This window comes from Manis javanica, chromosome 2 (assembly GCF_040802235.1).
Source record: "Manis javanica isolate MJ-LG chromosome 2, MJ_LKY, whole genome shotgun sequence".
Taxonomy (NCBI): Eukaryota; Metazoa; Chordata; class Mammalia; order Pholidota; family Manidae; genus Manis; species Manis javanica.
In genome coordinates, this window is record NC_133157.1 from 58,579,105 (window position 1) to 58,604,476 (window position 25,372).

Sequence of the window (25,372 nt, forward strand, 5' to 3'; positions counted from 1 at the left end):
CTTCAGCATCCTGGGCTGAAGTTATGAACTTGTAAACAATTCTGCATCTAGGTGATAACTGATTGCTGGAGGAACTCCATCATCTAATAACTGAATAGCAGCTAATAAATCCTGCTAAGGAAATAAAGTTCAAGTAGTTGGGGATATAAGTAGAACACTAGGTGAGTTGGCTACAGAGAAAGAGCTGAGAATGTTTCATGTTTCAAGTCAGACAAGACTCAGAAACTCTCCTTTGGATGCAGGACTACTGAGGGCAGTGAGGTGGCTTATGAGGCAGAAATTAGGGTATAGGTGGCTGGAAATTGCATGGAAGGTGAAGAGATGGAGAATAGTAAGAACCATGGCTCTTCTCAGAATCTGGGCAGTAAGGGATGGGACAGAGAGAGGACGCAATGACTGAGTGGGCTGTGGTATGGTTTGTTTCTTAAATGGCAGATGTTTATACATGGTTAAAAGGTAATGAACAGAATCTAGTGGGGAGGGAGAAGTTGGGACATATGAGAGAGAACAAGTGTGGAGGTAGACTTCTTAAGAAAGGATGATGGAAACAAATTCAAGAAACTGGTTGGCTTTAAAAAGTAGAGCCAGCCAGTATAGCACAGAGAAGACAAGTAGTGACTCTATAGCATCCTTCTACCCTGATGGACTGTAATTGGGTATGTGGTGGGGACTTGATAATGGGGGGAATCTAGTAACCACAGTATTGCTCATTTGATTGTATATTAATGATACCAAAATAAGAAAAATTAAACTAGTTGAAAGAAATCAGAAAAAAAAAGGTAAAGCCAGCTCTTCTGATGTACCAAAAAGAAAGATTATTGTTCACATGTAGAGATGGGTAGGCTTGTAGTTCAGAGATGAGGGATATCTTCTCTGAATGTTTTCATTTTCTCTTATGTAAGAGATAAGGCCATCTTCTAGTGGAGAGGTTAGGACATCCTAAATTTGAGGCTAAAGAAGAAAGTTTGAAAAACTTACTGTGGAAATGGAAAGACTAGGTAACTGGTGGTAGGATTGCCGGGCAGTGATGAAGGCCTGTCTGAGCTTCCTGAGTATGAATTCGTGGAGCCATTCTGTGCACTGTTTCTCAAGCTGCCTTCAGGCACAGAGAAAGGCAAACATAGGTTCCATATAAGGCAGAGTAGAGGGTATACGCCTTGGAAAGAAGGCGTTCAGGAATCCAAGAGCCTAGGTGGTGCGTGGACCAGCTTTCTGAGCACTGAAATCACCCAAAGCGACATCAGAGTTTGGCAGAAAAGAAAGACTGTTAACCCTGAAGAAAGAAAGAGAAAAAGAAAAAGAAATCTTCAGTAAGAGAAATGGGAATTCTGAAGAGGTTCGTGGACAGAGGAGAATGATGAATAAACAGCTACCACATGAGAAGTCTGTGAGGGAAGCAGTATCCTCAGGGGAAACCTAGGTTTCAGGAAAGGCAGAGGCATGGATGTTTACAGAGCCACTGTTGCAGAGAACACAGTTGAAATGTATGGATTTAGACCCAGGCAAGACTTCCTATAATACCATGCTCCAAAATCTTAATGTCCCGTTTCTTTCAATGAGTGAGACCTGCTTTAAAGCAGGCTCCACTTTGACAGCTCTAGATGAATGCTTTAGATTTCAATGGACAGAAAAGGCTATGGCTGTCTGGCCACACTGTTAATGAATTGCTATGGGAGGGCTGTTCAATTCTTATCCAAGCCATGAGTAAAATGAATGGTTGGGCAGAGTGCAGAAGAAAGAATGGATTCTTCTTGCATTTACAGAGTGGCACTCATATGAAAGCAGAAGAAAAATTAATAGAATTCATCAGCCTAAATTTGATTTACAAGATAGTGAATGAGGACAATGGAAGCTCTCTGAAAATGTGTGGTGTCATGACTTTAGGCAAAGATATTCTGTCCTGACTTTGTGCAGTTGGGTAGTGAAAAACAAGAGGTGCCCTGATAAGTGTGTTTATCAAGCCCATCTGCGGTGTTATTTTGTACTCTCAGTTGCAGCCCCTGTCATTCTTTTCCCTTCTCATTTAACATGATGGACTTGTTTGGCAAATCCTTCAGGTGGTAGGAAGACAGGAAAAGGAGGAAGCTCACTCTGGATCATAAAATAGAAGATATTGGCCTCTCTCACACACTCCAGCTCTTCTCACCCTCCTTGATCATCCTGAGTATTGGTAGGAAAGAAAATAGCTATGCGATGTGATTCCGTGAGTTTCTTGATTTAGTTGCTCAGGGCACCGTGGAGAGAGGGTTTTAGTTGTCTGGTTTGACTTGAATGCTCGATTAGGGAGAAAAAGTTTGACAAGTTCTTCAACTATGTCCCAGGGAATGTCCCCATGCGCCGCTGAATAAGGTAGCCGAGACCTCTGCCCCTGCGGTCAGCACCAGCCAACAGAATTTCTGTCCATCTAATGCTGCCTGCCACACACGGTGCTAAGAACTGTATATTCATTTGCTTATTTCCCCAGAATAACAATTTGATATTATTTATTCTCATTTTTCAGAATATAAACTGAGGTTCGGGGATGTTACATGGTCAGTCCAAGGTCACATAGTACATTACTAACAGAATCCAAATTCTGGGTCAGATACTTCTCCAGATGCCACATTCCTCACCGGAATGCTCTAGAATGGCACTGTTTGAATGTAAATGAAAGCCACATGTGAAATATTAAATTTTCAAACAATTGTCAACTTCACAAAAACAACTGTACAAAAGTACCAAAAAAAGATGAAATTAATTTTAATTACATTTTTAACCAGTATGTCCAGAATATTATCATTTTAACAATGATCAATATTTAAAAATTATCACTGAGATATTTTACCTTCATTTTTGCATACTAAGCTTTTGAAACCCAGGGTGTTTCACCCTTAGAGTGCATCGCAGTTCAGACTAGCCACATTTCAAGTGCTCAATGGCTATAAGGGGCTAGTGGCTACCAGTCTGGACAGTGCAGCTCTAGATGCTGTTTATGGAGGCAGAGTTCTTTATCACAGAGGGATTCCTGAGTGGTCCACAGGTTTTGCTTTGAAATAAGTAGAAAGAAGCCTTCCTGTGTGTGCTAGTGGTCTCTGACATATGTAATGTAATAGAATCTCTTTACCTGTATGGCAGCCTTCTCTTTTAAAAGGGTCTATGTTTGTGTGTGTGTGTGTGTGTGTGTTGATTTTCACAGTAAATCTCCATGAAATTTATGGAGTCCTTCAAGAGTACTTTATGATACAGAGTAAATGAAACAAACAAAAAGCCAGACTATTTCCAAGGTTAAGATACATATAAATTTGTATCCCCTTACTGTCTGTTTTAACTTGGGTAATGATTTAGTCTCTCTGGATTTTCTTTTGTCTGTTTCCTGTCATAGAATTTTTGACAAGGCAAAATGAGATCATGCATTTAATAGAATACCTGAGAAGTAGGAAGTGATCAATGCATTAGCTATTGTTATATACCTATACTCAAAGTCTTTGTATAGTTACAATGAAAAATCAGTATGAGCATAGTCCCAAGCCATGAATATAAGAGCAGGGCATACATTTTTTACAAAACAAATTTAAATATGTCCCATATCTGTGGACAGACACCTTTGTACAGCACCTAAATTTTCATTGATCATTCTCAATGTGAGGGCTCAATTACTTTTCTCTTCCTATAGATGTATTATACTGAGATCTATCTTGAAGGCCCTTAGGTAGTGATGATTGTCTCCAAACTGCTTCAGTACTTACTTTAAGGTTTGCAGTTTGACACTAGAAGAAGAGGGGAGCTTTTATATCTGCAAATAATTGTGAGATTATGAGTATTTTTTATGCTTTTAATTATTTCTCCAAAGTATTTTAGGGACATATAAATAAAATCACCATCATCAATAACATAAACATTTGTATAAGCTAAGACTATTTTTTTTTATTTTTATTATGGTATCATTGATACACAATCTTATTAAGGTTTACATGAGCAACATTGTGGTTACTACATTCACCCATATTATCAAGTCCCCCCCACACACCCCAATGCAGTCATTGTCCATCAGCGTAGTATGTTTGATGCTATAGAGTCACTACTTGTCTTCTCTGTGCTATATTGCCTTCCCTGTGACCTCCCTACATTATGTGTGTTAGTCATAATGCCTCTTAATCCCCTTCTCCCTCCCTCCACAACTACCATCCCCACCCCTTCCCTTTGGTAACCACTAGTCCCTCCTTGGAATCTGTGAGTCTACTGCTGTTTTGTTCCTTTAGTTTTTGCTTTGTTGTTATGCTCCACAAATGAATGAAATCATTTGTACTTGTCTTTCTCCACCTGGCTTATTTCACTGAGCATAATACCTTCTAGATTTACCCATGTTGTTGCAAATGGTAGGATTTGTTTTCTTCTTATGGCTGAGTAATATTTCATTGTGTATATTTACCACATCTTCTGTATCTATTCATCTACTGATGGACACTTAGGTTGCTTCCATATCTTGGCTATTGTAAGTAATGCTGTGATAAACAGAGGGGTGCATATGTCTTTTTGAATCTGGGATCTTGTTTTCTTTGGGTAAATTCCTAGAAGTGGAATTCCTGGGTCAAATGGTATTTCTATTTTTAGTGTTTTGAAGAACCTCCATACTGCTTTCCAAAGTAGTTGCATCAATTTACTTTCCCACCAACAGTGTAGAAGGGTCCCCATTTTTCTACATCGTTGCCAGAATTTGTTGTTTTTTGAGTAGTGGCCATCCTAACTGGTGTGAGGTGATATCCCACTGTGGTTTTAATTTGCATTTCCCTGATAATTAGCAATGTAGAGCAACTAAAATTAATTTTTATTATGCATCTCCTTTTCAAAAAAATATCCTTTTGCAAACTGATGTCATAGAAAATATTTGGTTTAGCAGCTTGTGATGGTAGATTCAATATACCAGCATTGTATGTGTCCAGCACCAGGGTCTTTTGTTCCCACTCTGCTTTTGATACCTAATAAAAAGCAGTCAACCATGATGATATTACCATACAAGATCATTGGAGTCACACATAAATGTCTATCCATGTTGTTTTTGAAACTGAACAAACAGGTGGTTATTTGTCATTGATGGACATGTCACGCCATAGCCATAATTTGCCTTTAGTCTCAATCACTGGTCTGTGGAAGATTTAAGGATATATCCATTTTCTTTTCCATCTGAACTAACCTTATTTTTGTTTATCCATTCTTGTGCAGAGGTTACTACATAATAATTGTGCCTTTGAAGAAATCTCGTGGGAAATTTATCAAGCCATGGGAGAGCCCAGATGAGATGGAATTAGATGAGGTAACTATGTGTTGGCTGTGCCTTTCAGTAGTTATTTAATTCATTAAGCATCCTCCTCCTATCTGTGGAAACCTTTGAGCGTCTGATCCAGATGCTGACTTCTGCATGGCTGGCTGGTCAGCTGGCTGGTGCGATGGCTCAGTGCTGTGGACGAGTTAACCTCTAGGGACCCCAACAAAGAGCTGTTTGCTTTAATTAAAAGACATTAGGCTGCAATAAAGCTTACAACATATCTAATCTTTGTTAACTTTAATATTTTGCCCCTTGTTCCTTGTAAAACATGATGCTGAGGTGTGGAAGGTGAAGTGAATTGTCAGTAAAGAATTAATCACTGTTGTTATGAATTCCAAGGTCTACTTCGTTAGTGCAATGGAAGCTGAGGCTGTTGTAAATGCTACATTGCAATTTGCACCGGAGTTCAACATCTGACCTAGTATGTGTTTTTGACCAGTTTCACATAGAATCGTCTGATTAACACATATTCTCTTGTTCTATATTCTGTAGGATTTCAGAATCAAAAATGCATTTAAATGCAAACAAAACAAATCACAGAGTTTTGAGCCAGGCAAGAGCTATAAAACAAAAAACAAAGCAAATACTAAATATTTTTAAACAAATACTAAACTTTTTTAAATGTTGAAATTTTCCCTCTACATTTTATTGTGAAGATTTTAAACATTCAGCAAAATTGAAAGGATTTTTTAATAAACACCATATACCCATCATGTAAACTCCAAACATTTTGCTATGCTTCTAAATAGTATGATTTTAATTTCTAAAATCTTACAATAGTAGTTGCATTTTAACTAATGATGTTTTTGCAAAAAGAACACTTTTTTAAGTGAATACATAGTATGATGAATAAAACTGAATTATTACATTACATACTTCTGCTTAGAGGAGAAAACCGTTACCAGAAGTGTTGAAACCCCATCCCCAGAGAATCACAAGTTAAAGGCTACAGTTCACATTTTGAAAAACACAAAGAGATTTTGCCATTTTAACATGGTGCTATTTTGAATCAGTTCAGAGGCAAATAAAAATTTCCCCCATTTAGGGAAATAGGAGATTTTAATTTTTTAGGTTTATTTACAGCTTAGGCCAGATCCTGTAGCCCAGTCTGTTATTTCTAGGTATTTTTCTCTATCTCAAATTAGTGCAAACAGAGCAGGGAAAAGCAGAAATCCCCTAACACCATTACAGGGAAGTGATGTTTATTTCATACATGACTGCACTAAGGAGACTGTGATCTGATAGATAAGGGCTGTTAGTCTCTTTTGGCAGACGTATGTCATCTCTACAAGTATGGTTCATCACTCAATCTATCTTAGACTTGATCGAGTTCAGAGGGGGAATGGGCTCAAGGTTAGGACTATGCTTTTGTGTCACCATCTAGACGAGCTTTGGAGGGGTATAAAATGAGACACCATTTCAATAATGAGTGTTACAAGTTTTATGTATTTTTTCTAATAAAAATAAAGAAGCAAATTTGGCTATGATGTGAGAGGAATAGTAATCTTTCATCTGAATATGCAAAATAATCTGTTGGTCTTTTATAAATATTTTGAAGCAAGGGATGCTTCTGCTTGCAACTGACTAATCAGTTAATCCTAGATATTCTTTATGATTTTAATTAGCTGAATTACAGAATTCGGTTGGATTTAAAATGTAAAAGCAACTTAGAATCTATGAATCTTTCTACCTATTGTAAAAAAAAGTTTTCAAGGAATTGTGATTCCAGCCAAAAATGACACCAAGTGCTTTTAAATAATAAGCTTCCTTTAGAAGTAGAGCCATTTGGTAGTACTAGGAAGCTGATTTTCTTTTACAGCCAGGTTTTAACCTATAACATGCACAGCAATGCTAATGGATTAAAGTATAGAGCTATATGACATTGAACTTTCCTGCAATTAAATTCTATGAGTCTGTGCTGCTGATTCCTATAACAAAGGGTCATTTTAATCATCCCACAAGTTGTGGTGCATTAATCTGTATAATAGTTTGATAAAGAACATTTATTAATACAAAATTTTGGGGTCAGGATGGGTTATTTCCCACTTTTCTTACTGATATAATTGAGACCACATTGTAGAATTAATGGTGGAAGAAATAAGATATGCATTGACTGGAAAATGAAAATTATTTCTGATAAAAAACTAAAGCCCTTGATGTATCTTCTGAATTACCTATAATACATCCTGTAACCACTGTGGAGGGGAACAAATGCAAGTAGGCTGTGGCCTCACTTTATGCTAACTGATCCAGTTTCTGATCTCTATGTAGTTTTTTTTTTTCTACTATGGACAATAAAAGCATTGTAGTAATGTTATATTTAGCTTGGTACTGCCAAGTTTGGCAAAGCGGTATTCCTTTCTTAAATGTATTTGACCGAGTGATTTTTTAGAAAGGCCTACAGTTCAAATATTTGAAACCATATTATCAAACAGAATGGTAGCCTAAGGTGATTTCCACATGTATGGCTCATATCTAGGCTCATAAAAAAGTGGGAAGAGACTCTCTAAACAGAGTCAGTCTTAATATTATCTTCTGAACTCATTTATTCTTTGTTGGGGGATAATCTCCATATAATAAATTCATAGACTAGAACTCACCTTGTCAAGGTTGGACTGAGAAGAGCAGAAATTGATGGTCAAAATGAATTTTGGACAGAATGACTCCTAAAATGTTAGTAATATTTAATTCAGGGCAGGTCTTATAATATATCATAAGCTTTTTATTGCTTCATACTTCAAAGGCTTGCTATAAAATAATGTGGTCGTTTGTGGTTATAACTTTAACATACTGGAAACTTCAGTGTCATCTGAGCACACTTGACCCACTTAAAGTATAACACAGGAAGCATCCCACAGAGATTAGACCAGCCTGCAGGGACAGAGTTGATGTTCCAGGTTTGACCTTAATGAATGACTGCATTGGATCTAAGGAGCACACAAACCCTCAAGTACTTCATTCTAAAGTACCCCCTCTGTCTTCTAAAGAAACCCTAGTAAAAGGTACTCATGTGGATGACAGTGATGGGGATGAATTATGAGAGTTGCCTACATCTGAAATATGAATAAAATCAAGGTAGGGTTAGATCAATGATGTAAAAGAGAGGGACTTAGTCACATAAACATCTGATGGTAAGTGTTTCTGATTAACCAGCTTCCAAAAGCTGCTCAGCATATCTGTAGCATGTTTGTCCTTCTTAAAGTAATGGCCCAGCATTTACTGCATATCAAGAATAATTTTTGTAGTGACTTTTCGAGTATAGTATTAAATATTTGGCATCAGAATTTCTTTTTAAATAACATGTTAAAAGAATCCAGAAAAGGAAAGTTAGGTACACATCCATTAGTTTTAATTAAAGCAGATGTACAAAATTATGTCTAAGTATAGACTGAGTTAGAACAATTTTAGATTATCAGTTTAGCTTAAATGTTGCATTCGTGTTTGCTTAATATGTATAACCATTAAGCAAACAAGGATATGGGTGAAAAAAATATGTGTATTTTCATTTTATTTCACCAAGTCCAATTATATGTTGCCATTTTCTATTATGCCTCAGTTTCCTCATTTATAAAATTGGGATAATAGTAACCTACTTTATAAGGAAGGGTTATTGTAAGAAGTAAAAAAACTAGTACAGATTTAGGCTCTTGAGAACAGTGCCCAGCACCTAGTTAAGTGCTTAATAAATATTAGCTATTACTATCATTATCATCATTATTAAGTAAACTAAATTTGACAGCAGAAATGTTAAGTTTATGGCTTTGCCTCATTACTACCCGGTTGGTGCATAATTGACCAGCCTACCTGAATTTGTCATCAGATGGTTGAAATGTGCCAAACAGGTTATGGCCAGTCTATTGTAGTGTTCATGAACGTGCTTATATTTCATGTAATTTTAACCACATCAGTAAACTCAAATTTCACAGATAATTTGAGGTTATCAATTAAATATTATTCAAATATAATGTGGGCACAGATTATCTGTACAATCAAGAGTATTGATTATATAGAAAATACACATTTTTAGATTACCATTTGACCAGTAGAGCACATTTACAACTGTGTGAATAAACTGTTGTGCACCATCAGGTCTCTAACACAAGGACTTAGTGTTTGCTATATATACAATATACAGCTGTCATTATCGCAGAAGCCTGGCCTTGTTATACTAGGGTCTCATTCTACTAAGGAGATACCACTGTTTTGTTTTTACTAGATCATTCCCATTTATGAAAACAAGAGTAGCAAATAATGTTACCATAATGTTCCATAAAAGCCTTAACTGTATACATCAAGCTGAAGGCAGATTTCAATCCATTTGCCAGTTTTCCCTCGGATACATAGTCTTTTCTACACAGATATTAAAACAAATTCAATCATAATTCTCTCCAAAAAACCAGTTAAGTGGCCCCTTACGTCAAAAGCCATCCCAGACTGCTGTGAACTTTTTTCCATTAAACCCAATGAAGTACCAATGTTTAATGAGAGAAGACAAAGCTAACTTCAAATCAGTTGTCATAATATATCATTAACATGAGTTTCTCCTAATAAAAGGATTAATGCAAAGAGCATTGAAACATAATTTCTACTTTTTGCTTTTAGAAATACATGAAGGATTTGTATATACATGCATATGTTTGTTTTCTTCAGGGTAATATTAAAAATGAATTTTTATCTACCCTGCCTGTATCACCTGGCAAGAAAACTAACTTCTCCAGAAAAAATTGATGCATTGATACATGTGAGGAATCATACCCCAGATGGTTCAAGGAGCCAAGTCAAGCCAGAAACTGTTAAATGAGTAACAATGTCTACTCTATATATGTCCATTGAAAATTGGTCCTTGGGTTCTATTTCTGCTGATTTGAGGGAATATGCATCACATAAATGATCTCATTACTAAAAACAATCTAAAATGCTACTAACCTCTCCAAAATGTTGGTCATATTTGAACGTTTAGTTGGCCCTGAGTTACTACACATTTAATAAATAAAAATAATAATAAAACTTGCATAGTAGGCTTTTGTGAATCAAGTTGACCTTTTTTCTTAAAAAGTTATAATGTACTTTTCCCTTTGAGAGGATTTCATTCGGGTGGACAGTGTGAGTTACCAGTAAAGGACCTACTTGCCCTGTGTTTCTAGTCTGGGCCTTGTAATAGCAGTCCAGTGTCTTACCTTCACAGCAAGAGAGGCATTTGCAAGAACTGATACTTAGTGATGTTGAGATGCTACATGAAATGTGAACAAATTATAGTCGGGTTTTTCCCAGTCCTGAATTAATTCCTACCATTAAACTGTCATTAAGATGGATGATTATTGTTTACATTTCCTTCTCTGTTTCCCACTTTCTTTCCTTAAGCTGCTTAAAGAGATATCTAGGAAGCGTAGAAGTGTCCGATATGGAAGAGAAGTTGAATTAAAGCCATATATTGCCGCTCACTTTGATGTCCTTCCCACTGAGTTCACTCTGGGGGATGACAAACATTATGGTGGATTTACGAACAAGCAACTCCAAAGTGGTCAAGAATATGTCTTCTTTGTGTTAGCAGTGATGGAGCACACAGAGTCTGTAAGTTCACTGTGATAATATCCATTTCCTATGCGATTCTTAGATATTTTCACCAAAATACCGTTATTTGGGGATACCTATGTATATCCATCTTAATTATTCCTCATGAGCCATCATTAACTTATATGTAATAACAGGATGCCTACTCTTTGAACATTGCTGAGAAATGCTCTTGAGATTTCATTACAGACAAGACCATGTCTCTAATGATGGGGAGTTAAGGGGCACTTCTGTATGAAGTGCTAAAATAATAGGCATGGTTCTCGAGACTGTCAATGTGACACATATCAGTAGGAGGGTGGTAGCCCTCACTGCTTACAAATCTCCTTCCTCATCCTTTTAAAATAACCATCCTCAAAAAAAAAAGAAAAAAGTCTTGCATAATACCTAATAGACATTAGCCCTCTGGGGTTACAGTAGGAAATAACAACTCTGCAATAAAGCATACTGTATTTCCAGATATGTGAAAATATTGATGGGGGTTATTGCATCTCATTCGCCTTTAACTGCCTGTGAGCCCACAGTGCTCTCTACCCAGATTCATGGGGAAGTTCTGTCTAGGAAAAGGCAAGCGCAGCCGGCTTCTTTAATTATAGCAATTTACCAGTGACTTTATCAGTGAAAAGCAAGAAAGTTAGAAAATAATTCAATAAAACAGAGAATTCTTAAAGTACTTTAAATAATGAGTTGTCGTCTTTTATGTAATTCATCTTGCTCTTATGCTGTTTTATGCTTCAATGGCTTTGAATGTCTAAAAAAAGAGAGAGGGAAAGAAATTGTAGATGGGAAGGGTGATGGGTTTTGAGGTGGCAGTTCACATCAACATTTAATATACATATTCTGCACTGTGTCTGTGTAATAGCAGCCTACAGATGACAGGCTTGGCAACTCAGTTGAGCCCATCCTTTCCCGTATTAAGAAGCCCAAGGTGTATTGAAGATTTTCTACAACAGGTGTTAGCATGTGCAGTGGGGCTTCTCTTCAAATGACTGAAGGAATTCCCCTGTGGAAAATCAAAACACAAAGGCAGCTTTCTGCCTGGTTTACCTTTGTGCACAGAATGTCATTTGAAAACAAAGTGATGGGCTTCCTGGAATGTTAATTCATGGATATGCTTTCTCTTTCTAGTTCAAGGTTTTAAGACAGAACATCAAGGGAATGAAATGTTGGAAATCATCTTTTCCTTTTCTTTTTCTTTTTAAAATGACTTGTAGATAGAAAATGACTCTAAGACATTTCAGAAAGCACATTTAGATCATTGAGGTAGATGAGAAAATTTGGCAGAGTGATCCTATTAGATCGTTGCAGGCTGATTATTCCATGTGAGAACCTCTAGTTTCTAGTATCTCCCAAATGTTTCCACTAATGTTAAAGGTATCACCACTGATGAAAAGTCTACCCTTTTCCCTAGTATGTCATTTCACTTTTCCATTAATTGTACAAGTAGGATTTTTTTCCAAATATATTATCTGAAGTGCCCCTTTTCTCCATCTTTTTTAACATTACTCTCAAAGCTAACAGCATGTCCTTGGTGTTTCCTATGTGTTTTCAGGCCAGTATCTATTATGTAGAAAAGACTTGTATACTAGCATCCAACTTGTGTAATATTAGCAGTGGTATAATCTTCTTATAAGCCTCAAATTTTCATAAGTGATTGTTAACAAAGTGCCTAACCTCACCAATATTAGACTGATAATTGGCATAGAGAAACTCTCACCCCTTCTTCTCCCCAGACACTAGCTTTCCCCACTCCATTGCCTCCTATTAGGAATATCAGAGAACTGGCTTAGAATGACCAAAGATGAGATCTTCTCTCTTACTCCCATACCCTGAGCGAATTACACTTTTCCTGAAGCTGGTATTTTTTTATGGTTTGTTTTTCTTTTCTCTTCATTCCCTTGTTTCTGTTTCCTGATTTGGGTTGGGGATCTATGCACTTTGGGAAAGCCTCTGCTTTCTTTCTGTCCTGGCTGACCAAGATTATCTCAAAGGCCCTGGGTAAAGAACTTGGAATCAGTGAGTTTTCCTTACAGTTGTCTACTAAGCAATTTTAGTGTGACGTACAAAATGAAAAGGGGAAAGTATAAACCAAAAAAAATAACTATACTTACATAAAGAATCACATTTCTTGGATATTTAGTGTCTTCGCCAAGTGCTTTGTGTAATTCCTTACACTGCACATATCTTCTTTTCTTTTTTGGCTGTTTCTGAGAACGTAAGGTGGGAAATATACTGATTTTTTATCTTCTTCTGATGCATTAGAAAACCTGAAAATCAAGTCAGTCCTTTTCCTATGCACTGTAAGGAAAATGGGAAGGAAAAACAACATACAAACATTTAGTGGGGCATGTGTTCTCCAGATTTACTACTTAATCCAGGTTGAGCTTGTCATACATTAATTCAGAATATATGCCCTACACTGAATAATGACAGATTTAGCAAATAAAGGAATAGGATCAGCAGTGGTGCTGGAGTGAGAAGACCTAAGGGAGTGGTAGGACAGATGAGGCGGCAGCCTGTGGATGTGGACTGGTGTCAACTGGAAAATGAAAAGCTTGGACCTTAAAAGGGGGTAGAGTCAAGAGAACAGTGTGGCCGAAAATAGGATAGAACAAAACAGGATGTTGTAACAATATTCATAGATATTCAGCCCATCCCTTCACCAAGTAACTTACATATTTTTTTCTCAACTTTATTGAGGAAAAACTGACAAAATTCTGTGTATATTTAAAGTGCATAACATGATTACTTGATGTTCATATCCATTGTGGAGTGACTACCAAGGTCAAGATAAACAACACGTCCATCATCTCACAGTTAACTCTTTTTTGTGTGTGTTGTGAGACTACTTAAGATCTACCCTCAGCAACTTTCAAGTATATAATACCATATTATTTACTATAGTTACCATGCAGTCCATCAGATCCTTAGAACTTATAACTGAAGGTTTGTACCCTTTGACCTACATACAACTCATTTTCCCCCCTCATTGCCCTCTAGCCCCTGGCAATGCAATTCTCATTTCTGGTTCTATAGAATCATCTTGTCTTTTTTCTTTCTTTTTTTTTTTTCTTTAGATTTCACACATAAGTGATTATCATACAGTATTTGTCTCTGTCTGTCTGGTTTAATTCACTTAAATAATGCCCTCCAGATTAATCCATGTTATCACAAATGGCAGGATTTTCTTTCTTTTTATGGCTGACCATTATTTATATGTGTGTGTGTATCACATTCTCTTCATCCATCCACTGAAGGATACTTAGGTTTTGCCCATGTCTTAGATACTGTGATTAATGCTACAATGAACACAAGTCTGCAGATATCTCTTTGAGATAGTGGTTTTATTTCCTTTGCATATATGTACAGAAACAGGATTATTGGCTCATATGATAGTTCTATTTTTAATGTTTTGAGGAACCAACATACTGTTTTCCGTAATGGCAGTACCAATTTATATTCCCACCAAGAATGTAGAAGGGTTCCCTTTTCTCTGTAGCAAGTTATCTATTGGGAACAATCATACCAACCTCTAAGAAGTAACTATAATAAAATTAAATGGGAACTGATAAATTCTTTTAAGTTCTAGAACTTCTGTGTTCTAGAAGGCTGTATCATCTTGCCTCTATAATTTGAACATTGGACTTCTTTTTTGAGGTCGTAGACTTTTTCCATTGTTTGTCCTTCATTTTCTAGCTAATACAGAGTACTAAGGATCACTTACAAAATTTAACATTTAATAAAATATTGACATTTTGTTCTATAAATGCTTACTATTTAAAAATGTGGTCTCCTTATCTGGGTAATAATGTCCTGAGGAACTAATATTTCTGTTGATTTTCACATAGCACATAGTGCATTGGCACAATGTTAAATGTTCAAGGAACATTTTGTGACTGGTTACTAACTTCATAAGATCATTTAATATGCTACAAACAGATCTCACTGAGAAAAGTATATATGGAGTAATTTATACCATCAAAAATGGTTTTATTATAAATACTTCACTCTATAAATTATAAATGCATCACCCCTCTCATTTCCCTCACCTCCTCTTTTTTTTTTTTACTGATGTTTCACACCATCAAATCTACTCTGTCCTGGCTCTTTGCTGCATCTAGTAGTAAAGACACACACTAGAAAGCCATTAGTTTATAACTAACACAGACTCTGTTTTTCCTCAGAAGATGTATGCAACCAGTCCCTACTCCGACCCCGTTGTGTCAATGGATCTGGATCCACAGCCAATCACAGATGAAGAAGAAGGCTTGATCTGGGTTGTAGGGCCTGTCCTTGCAGTGGTCTTTATCATCTGCATTGTCATAGCTATTCTTCTTTATAAAAGGTAGGTTTGCCCACTATTTCTATTGCAGTCTTGGGGGCTGCCTTGTTTTTGAAGACTTGGTAATCCTCCTTTGGTCATTACCTGGTTAATCTTAGAAATACTTCAGCATTAGAAAATCTTTCCATTAGAGTCAGAACAAAATATAAAGACTGCCCTGTTTAAAATCTATTCAGTGTTCAGTATAATTTGTTGCCCAGCATTCAGGGACCCTAGCTACTACCTGTATTATGAGTGTTTTGCATGGCATGTCATATAGTACATTCACAAACAGGTAATTCCATGCAAGCTTGCATTTGATTGTTTGAGGTGAGTCCTCTGTTTCAATACGGTTTTTGAGACAGTGTTACAAAAGTGCACAGTGTGTCCACTTATAGTCAAATGTGCAAATGTGCTGAATGTTTTTTCCTGTAGCTATTTCTTAAAACTTAGCAAAAGTACCTAAAACTTGAATATTAAAGAAGGAAAAAAGAGGAAGGGAATTAATGTTCTTCTTCCCAAATTTTTTTCTCACTCATATTCCACATCTTTAAAAGTGAATTCTCATTCGTGTCCCAGAAGCATGTGAGATACCATTTTCCTTTTTTAAAAAATAAAGCTGCAGTCTTTATACTCCCAAATATCAATCTTAGTGTCTTTGACTAGAGATAATCCACATCTAGCACATGTTTTCTGCTCTCTACTCTTACTCAGTCCTATTTTTGCTTCCATTGCATATGAGCAAGATTCTTTCCCCCGGGTCACTGCCCAGTCAATTGGAAAGAGGACATTAGTAATTCTTCTTCACCTAAATCATTTCTGACTTAAAAAAAGATAATTATAAGTATATAAAATTATAGAAATTAATATGTATCATACATTCTCTTAAACATTCATTCTGAATTGTCTTCCTTTATATCAGTTTTTCTTTTGTTTCAATCCAAATTTTATTTTCATGAAACCTTAATCTGTTTCCATTTTCCTGTTTCATCTTCAACTTTCAGAATGCTCCTGTGAAGATTATCTCTTCCCTCCAGTCTCAAACAGCTCCTCTCTCTCTGCTTCTCTCCCCACCTTCCTCCTCATAACCTTGACCTTCAAAATCAGATAAAAATGTTTTCACTTTGATTCTTGCTTACATGCTTAATCTGATAATCTTATTTCCATGATTTCTTTCCTATCCATATAGCTCTCTTCATTTCTACCTGAATCCTTGGTTAAGTATGTTCTTCTCATGTTCTTGGAATGGCCATTTTTTTTCATAATCTCTTCTCTTGACTCAAAAAATATCCTCAAGCCCCTTCTCTTTTGAAAAATTTTCTCCTTTGAAGCCGTAATCCATTTTGTTCCGGTGCAAAGAGAGGGTTGAGGGGAAGAAAGGACAAATTAAACAAAGAAGTCCATAACCATATCCCATTAAATTGCCTATCCTATTTTAGAGTTAGAAAGAATGAAAGAAACAGCCATCATTTTTCTCCTGATTACTGCCATCACTCAATTACCCATACAATAAAATAGCTGTAAAAGCAAGTGATTGAAGACCAAAATCTCCTTAGTTGATGGTTTCATTCTTCCCATCCTGATCCATATTTTAAAAGTGTGGATGGTAAGGAGTCTCTTGTGTCAGAGGTAGAGGCAGGAAACTCAAGGTGCCCGCATGCCCCGCAACAGTAACATATGTGAGTCCAAGCAGGAGCTGGTACTCTTTGTTGTTCATGTGCTGTGCTTATTATCAGGTGTGAATTCAATAATAAAAAATCAAAAATAGAATTATAATTGCTTCTGTGAAATATTTATTCAGGTGATCACTCCTACTGTGGCAGTCAGATTGGAAAACAAGTGCTGGCTAACAGTTGCATTTCTAGACCATATTTGTGATTACTCAAAATGGACAAAATGCATTCCAAAATGCTTAAAAATATGTTTTTAAGCTGTGTTTCATTTGACTATATCTGGATGTCATTAAGTTATTCCACTTAACAGAGATCTGCATAGCACTTGTGAATCAGTTATGTAAATGTGTAGAAATAGGATTATGACCTTGATAATTTTTTAAAGATTTACAGTTTAGTTTTCCTTTTTTCATTTGCATATGCTTGAAAAAATCAACTCAGTTATAATTTTTCGTAATTTTGCAAAAGGAAGCATCATATTTAAAGATTTTTATGACTGTTAAAATAGAGTGACATTTTAGTGTGTGCATGTGTAAGCATCGTCTAATGCAATTGTTGGGAAATGCACACAGCCTCGAATGATAAGTATATTTAGCTAACCATCTGAAGGCCCATGAAGCGTTTCTGAAATAGAAATGCTTGCTTCAGCAGTAAAGAACATTCCTGACTTGAAATTCAAGTAGACCCAACAATGTCCTTCTTGATTATCATGAGGCAGTTCAAGAGGAAATCTTCTATAGTCAATGAATAGTGTCTTTTATAGCTTGGATTCAGAGCAAAGTTAATTATATAATAAATACTTCATCCCTCTTTTAGGCACCTTTCATTTTATGCATAGGTTATTGGTAATGACTCAGAATTGAATGAATCATCATCATCATTATGATTATTATTAAAGTATCTCACTTCCTGTATGCAAATAACACTTTGAATTGGGAGTGAGTATATTGTTGCCTCACATTATCTTGATAATCCCATTTATCACATGCAACTGCCAACAAGAATGATTGCAGTAGGAGTAGGTCTGTACCTATAGACAGTTTATTCATGTAAAGAAGTATATTTACCCCACTGTGTGAGAAGACTTTGAGACTTATTAATTATATTTATATGGAAATAATATGCCCTTTTATCTGGCAGTCTATTTATTTGACTTTGTCTTTAATCTAGTAACTTGTAAACCTATAATGCATTGATAATCAATGACAAAAAAGTATCACTGAAGCTTTGTAGGAGCCCTAAAGTAGCTTCTGAACCATCAGAAAATTAAAATATATTTGGTAGGTCTTCAGTGTTAGAAATTATCTTGTACTGTTTTTTTTTAATTTCATTTTATATATGTGATATGTGCAATGATTTCAAAATGTAAACTACAAAGATAAGATGGTAGCAGAATTTAAGAAAACACTGGACTAAAAATCCGGAGACCTGCCTAGCTAAGTGGAGTAGGAAGCTGTGCTGACACTCTGAGCCTTGGCTTTCTCATTCACAAAATAAGTAGGTAGACTAAATATTTGAACCTTTTTAATAATAATGTTCTGCAATCTGAGGACATTAAAATAGAATTAGTACTATATTATTTCTGCCTCCAGGGTTAGGTATGCTTTTTTTATATATGACTCCAGGTGTCCCTTCACCCATCACCCCCACAGAAAGTAAAAGAATCCAAAAAGCAAGTGAACATTCCTCGATATTCATCTACCTTGTACATACATAAACCTTTTCAGTCATTGGTTCTAGAACTATCCAGCAATCGTTTACATAGAAAATATTTTAAAATGAAATATTCACCTGACTCTATGCAAAAGCATGTTGAGATGGGTGGGGAGTATTTGTTATGTACTATGGAAAAAAAGCAAATATGAATTAAAAGTAAGCTAAGATACCACTTACTGAATAGCAAGCCTTTCTGGGTTCTTCCCCTTGCCCTCTCCTCTCTACCACTTCAGGCTGCCTTAGGTTCCCCTTGTGTATGCTCTTAAAGCACTTTCTACTTATCTGTATTACAGAACCTGACACATTACTGTATTTGCCGATTTTCTTGGCTTTCTTGTCCCCTCTAAACTGTAGGTCAAGGATTCCATTATACTTCTCATTGTATCCTTTATGCCTAGTAGAATGCATGGCACAGAGGGATATTGAATAATCAGTGTTACACAAGTCAAATAGTAGTAAACAAACTCAGTGCCCTCCACTTACTTGCTCCACCATGCAATATCACCTGCATCTTGACTGGAAGAACTGTGATAAAACCCTTAGCCTATAATTTAAATTTATGAGTACCAAAAACCTTCAAACTTCAATATTGTCACAGATACATACACATGTGTGTGGTAAGGCTGACATTTCTGCCGAAGAGGGAGTGAATCACACACTAGCTACACATTTGCCCATCTGAATACTCAACAGACTTTTAATATACAAAAATGATAATTCACTAAGTGGTTCTCTTTCATCCAGAGAAATAGATTTTCCTACAACTGATTCACAAATGATCTCATTAATAAAAAATGAGCAAGTTAGAAACATATAATTTTTTTTAAATTTGGTATACCAGGTATATCACTTTAAAATTTAGAATAAAAAGAATTAGCCAGTATGTTTAATTTTCATTATTCACTTTGTGTGTGTGTGTTTATACAACTTAAATGTGGGTTTTATATTTTTGAGAGGAGATAGACTAGATTATCTTAAAGTCAGATACTCTTAACAACATGGGTATATATTTCATCTGCATTAAGGTAGATTTGGCAACCTTTATTTTCACAATTGAGAACTCACTAAATACTTGGCAGTTTGCCTCAGTGTGGAGATTGTTTAGATTAATTCATTTCAGGTAAAGGTTATACTCACTGCATAAAAAGCATGGTTACTTAAGCAACTTCAGTTATCATAGGAGGGTGAGCTAGCCCTGTTCACAGACAGCAATACCTCTTTGACTAGGAAAGTATCTGTCATACCCATAGCTGGTAATAAAATACTTTCCAGATTAGCCCAGCTGTACAGCTGGGTCATGCTTTGTAGATTTATGATGATGAGTATTACTTTTTCCAAAGCTGAAAATGTATTTAATCCTTTGTTGGAAAAAAGATTGATGATAACCTTACTTGTCAAAAAGAGTTTGAAGAAATCATTTGTGCCACTTTATGACATCATGGTGTATTATACCATTGTGAAAATTTTTGTGCAGTTCAATGCAATTTATTGTATATCATTAGAGGAATAACATAGCTCTTAACTAAAGATTTTTTACCTTAAGTGAACAAATTTCTTATATGGGATTATGGTGTATTCCCATTATGAACACTGGTAGTTTTCTCATGACATGTTTTCCTTAAAAAAAAAAATTACCTCTACATCAAACACTTTCTGGGATATAACTAATTGTGGCAGTATTTTGTAGGCTGTTGAATAACAATGTGCCATTAACACACACCAAAAATAATGCTTTTTTTAGGGAGGTACTCTCATGGTTCCATTTACTTCATGATTAGAGGCCTTCAAATATTTTGATATGCTCTCATTTCTTAATGTGTGTCAGTCATGTGTTCCTGCCTGTGAGCACTGTTTCTTAAATCTTGGTTGTCATGGTTACTCTTGTTACCATTGGCCAACTAACATCAGCCTCTCTTTTTCCTTTTTTGCTGCACTAAAATGGAGCAGTAAACCTGACAGGTGAGGAATAGAGAACAAACCCCGTTAATCCTCAGTAAGATCCTGGTAGACTTGGAAAGTATTGAGGGGATGAGGGTGGAGGTTGGATAAAACAATAACTGGCAAGTGGAAGATGGACAAATTCTAGATACATAAAGTAGTTTTGATATTAAAGTGACTCTTGGGGAAATGAATTAGTTTGTATAAGAATAACAGATTATTTAAAGTCAAATTTAGAGGGTATTAAACCAGACTAAGTTTTGTTTTTAGTCAAGGTTAACTGGACATTTGTTTGTGTTAATGTGTCTGCAGAACAGAACTGTGAGGTGTCCCATAAGCCATTTGTTTGGTTTTGTTTGTTTTTACTGAAGATCCGTTTTCATGTTTGATCTGAGGTCCCCTCTCAGGATAAAAATACTGCTAGCATTTTCACACCCTACAAATATTGATGGCAGTGCCTTCATGAAAACTCTTACATAATTCTGAATTATTTTCCATGTCTTCCAGCCTTTAATAATATCAATAATAATAGTACAAGCAGTATACTACCTGATTATTGAATCATTGGTCCAACCTCAGCTTCTAGCTTTCTAACTTATATCTATCTATCCGTATCTATAATGATAGATAAAAATTCCTGATTAAAATTAAGCCAGGAAGAGGAGCTCAGTACTCATCCAACATCCTTCCTCCCAAAACTGGATTCCAGGGGTTCTCAATGACTGATCCCTGGACCAGTAGCAGTAGCATCATCATCACCTGGGAACTTGATAGAAACACAAATTCTTGCCCCCTGCCCCCCACCACACCCACTGAGTCACAGACTCTGGGCATTGGTACAGTAGCCTGCAGTATAACAAGCCCTTCTACGTGATTCAATGCATGCTAATGTTTGAGAGCCACAGCTGTATCATTTTCCCTAAAATCAGCCAGCAAGCTACACATCACTTTCACTGTCAGGAAGTATATCACCACTTAAGGGGTGTCTTTTTTTTTCACACCACTAGTTGCCAGTAATCCAGCAGAAAAACAAATATAAAATAGATTTTCTCAGCTAAATGACAAAATACATTGAACCACCTAACATACTCAGAGATCTGCCTTGCCATTTTAAAATCCTCCACATTTTCCACATCGTCGCTGCCTTCTAGCTCTGTTAGGATGAGAGCGTTGGGCCAAGACTTAGATATCACCTTCCAGCCCTTTTCCTGTCTTTTGTTAAGTGAAGAAATTGAAGAAGTCTGGTAGCTGATGTACCCAAGGAGATAGATACCAGCAGTGGCACAGTCGGTGTCATGTCCCTAATGGTGTCAAATCATTGGTGTTCGAACTGATTTCTTTGACTATTAATAATAGAAATTTGGAACAAATACATCTTTCTTCCAAAAACCTATACCCAATACTCAGGTGCCTGAATATCTTTATTCTAAGTAAATAGATGTGGTCTTCTCCACAATATTCCTTAGTTCTTGCTGCCTTCTTTACCCCAGATGAGAGCCACGTGAGAATCAATGAAAATAAAACACCCCTTACACCACAGAGTAGCATTTTTGTCTCATATTCTTCACATCCCAAACAGTCACTTGTTTTTATACTATTAATAGTTTGTGTCTTATCTGAGGGGTCATGTGATCTCCCATTTTCTTTTGACCCATATAACTCCTTCACCTCGTAGCTGTTTCTCTCCATGAGAAATAAACTTACACCAGGGCTTTGTAATCTTAATAGAGGAAAATAAACCAGCAAGGCAAAACTCAGAAATCTGTTTCTATCACTCTTCTTTCCTTTTTTCTAGTTGAAAATGAGAATACTGAGACCTCTGAAAACTCACCAGGAAAAATGTTAGCACTTACGTTCATGTTGGGTCCGATTTAGACCATTAGATGCCATTTCCTACGTTGCCATGGTAAAGTCAGTTTTTCAAGACTCCTTACCATGATTACCAAAGATGACCAAAGTCTTCCTCATGCAAATGTTTCTTAGGAATCCTTTCTGTTTAGAAAACAGCCACTTAACGCATCTGTGTTTAAAAGTAGTGTGATAAGAATATGGGCATCCAGAATTATCAATGTTGTGATTATCAAAGCTAAACAAAATGAAACAAAATTTAAACAGCTGGTTTTCCTAGCTGGCTGAAATTTCTGGAGTCTGAGGTCTTGGAGGTCATTTTATTTGCACAGATACAGTGAGGGAGAAGTTAGTTGTTAAAGTAGTTGCTATGTCAGGACGCACACATACACACACATTTATTATAAGTAGGAATTGTAATTTTATGCCAAGTTCTGGGGGTTCTGAAAATCATCTGGGCACAAAATGTGGTTTTCAGCTTCTGTTTTACCAGATAAACTGACATAATGTCTTTAGAGAATGTTCTTTTCTGTCGCTTTGTCTCAGTGCCACTGAGCCTGGCCCCAGTGTAAAAGCAGGTAAGGAGTATATACCACAGTGGAGTATATACCACAGTACACGCAAGAATGCGGAAGCTCCTTGCCCACGTGCTCTGCCCCCTGCTTTCCAAAATCCTATCAAATGACAGTGAGGGCACTCTGCAAGGTAATGGAGATGGGGTTTCAGTCCCTAAATGTGGCAAATCACTGAAGAAGTGCATCTGTGTGCCAATATGCATGCAAACACCCGGAGCTGAGAAGGGCCTGGGATCACTCGAAGTGAGAAGACCCACCATATGTTTGTTACATGTGGGATTGACACTCGGTGGCACTTCAGTAGTGCATTTAGGTTCTGCATCTTCAGGGGTAAATGAGCCTTTGTTGTGAGGCAAATACCCACAGCAGAAATACAGTGACATTTCTTCTCATCAGCGGTCCGTCGTGTCCTTTCCCATGGCCTTCGGAGCCCTGCTTTCTCTTCCTGTTCGTATCTTTCTCAGCAGCTTGCTGCTCCCCCTTTCCTTCCTTTCTCATTTTCTACTCCGTACAGCTGGAACTGCCAATACCCTTGGCATGCCTCAAGTTCACCATTCACCTTTGATTGGTAGTACAACTTGGCAGTGCATTCCACCCTCAGGCTAGACCTGACACCTTTAGGTAGAGACAGGAAATCCTGAGACAGGTTAATCCAAAGTCCTGAGAGAGCAAGCTAACAGGACTCACCCAAGAAAATTCATTCCACTGGTGATATTTTGCCGAAGGGATTGCACTTGAGCAAATCAAGTGTACTTTCCCTTTGCATCCATCTTCCCTTCATCCCCTGGTTAGGTTTATTTTATACAGATGAGCAGAGATGGAAAGAAAAGCTATTTAACAGGAACCCTCTGGCTAACCATGGAATGACCTGGGGTGGCACTGAATGAGAGCCCATTGCCACAGCAACACTAATGAACTGTACCACAGTCACCTCAAAAAGAAAGAGTTCCTACACACCGCTGCACCCCTTCCTCAAATAAGAATGCCTTTGCTTTGAACAGGGGTGAGACCCTGGGATTACGCCTCCAGCCCAGAGACTGCTGGAATCAGTATTTGGAATAAAGCACTGTTTGAAAAGGCATTTGTTAAATGAGCTTTATTCTAATTCAACATGAAAGGACGTAGCTAGATACCACTCTCTGATTATTTGAAAAGAAGAATCGATGAAGAAATTTTATGAAAAAATTCCTTACGTAGAAATTTGTTAACATTGCATAATGATACCTTAAACAAGGGAACTTAATAAAACTGGTAGATAACCTATTATAACAAAGGTAAAGTGAATTGTGTGAAGAATTACTTATAAAAGTATACTGTTAATAGTTCCTAGGCCTTGGTCTTAGGGAAAGCAGAACTACCACTAGGTGAAATTACTTTTTCTCTCATCTTTCTGTGATTGACCTCTTAACAAAAATAGGAATCACAGTTAGCTTAACAGCACCAACAGCCAACACTATTGTTTCCTTGGAATTTGAAAGAAAGGGGACGTTGGTCTTGTGTGGCTTCAGTTCTTCCAGGCGTTAGGCCGACTTGGTATCTCAGAAACGCACTTACTACATTGATCTGCCTCGCGGGAAGATCTCATGCAGGCCCACTGCCGGGCCACCCGTTGACATTCCCGGCGGGGGGAGGGCATGGGGCAGAGTGAGCTGTTGAGCTTGAGGCTTAGGAGTCTCAGAGCTCTTCTCTATGGTTGCAGCGACCTTGGCGTGGGCTGTTCAGGCAGCGCTACCCTGTTCCTCCCAATGGGGAAGGGGAAGCTGCTGAACAAGGATTCCAGCACATCCCATCAATACCTGAGGCAGAGTCTGAATTATTTAATCCTCGAGCTGAAGGAGGACTTTGAGATCACCCCTTAAACAAAAATTTTGGACCTGAGCAAACACTGTAGTCAGAGAGAGGAGAGAGCAGCCTGAACAGGGCCACAGAGCCACCCACGGAAAAGCTGTGGAAGTCGGAGGGGTGGGGAGCGCCTGGCTCTCTGCCTCCCTAAGTCTGTTTTGATTGTGTTTTTGTTTTACTCTTAAATTTTTTTCTTCACCCTATAGGAAGAGGGCAGAATCCGACTCTAGAAAGAGCAGCATCCCAAACAGTAAAGAGGTCCCTTCACACCATCCAACAGACCCAGTCGAACTGAGACGCCTTAATTTTCAAACACCAGGTAAGAGGCAGGCCTCCTCTTGTCCACAGTATGGTCTTTACTGAAAGTTTTATAGCCCAGGTGATCTTGCCTCAAGAAAGGAATATGTCGCTTGGTTTGGAACAATTTTGTTTATCCTGTTCTTTTATTTGAATCTTATTGAGACTCACAGAAACATAAGTCTTGAAAGGAGATTAAGTTTTTTGTCCAAATCTGAGGCGGGTGGAGAATAGGTAAGAAAATGTGGTCTTCCAAACTTTGGGAAAGCTATAGTCTTGTAAGCATATC

General features: G+C 37.1%; 1 protein-coding gene across 30 annotated transcripts in view; it reads left to right on the top strand.

The window, feature by feature from the left end:
* PTPRD (protein tyrosine phosphatase receptor type D) overlaps nt 1-25,372 on the top strand; it is a 2,165,650-nt gene that overhangs the window by 2,024,270 nt on the left and 116,008 nt on the right. For 13 of the 30 annotated variants that reach the window (XM_073228519.1, XM_073228518.1, XM_073228520.1 and 10 more), the window contains 5 exons: nt 5,200-5,290; nt 10,664-10,873; nt 15,058-15,218; nt 20,531-20,542; nt 24,993-25,105. In XM_073228519.1, coding sequence (XP_073084620.1) covers nt 5,200-5,290; nt 10,664-10,873; nt 15,058-15,218; nt 20,531-20,542; nt 24,993-25,105 — 587 coding nt within the window. The remainder of the gene's footprint in view (nt 1-5,199; nt 5,291-10,663; nt 10,874-15,057; nt 15,219-20,530; nt 20,543-24,992; nt 25,106-25,372) is intronic. The other 17 variants (XM_073228523.1, XM_073228529.1, XM_073228530.1 and 14 more) reach the window with 3 other exon arrangements.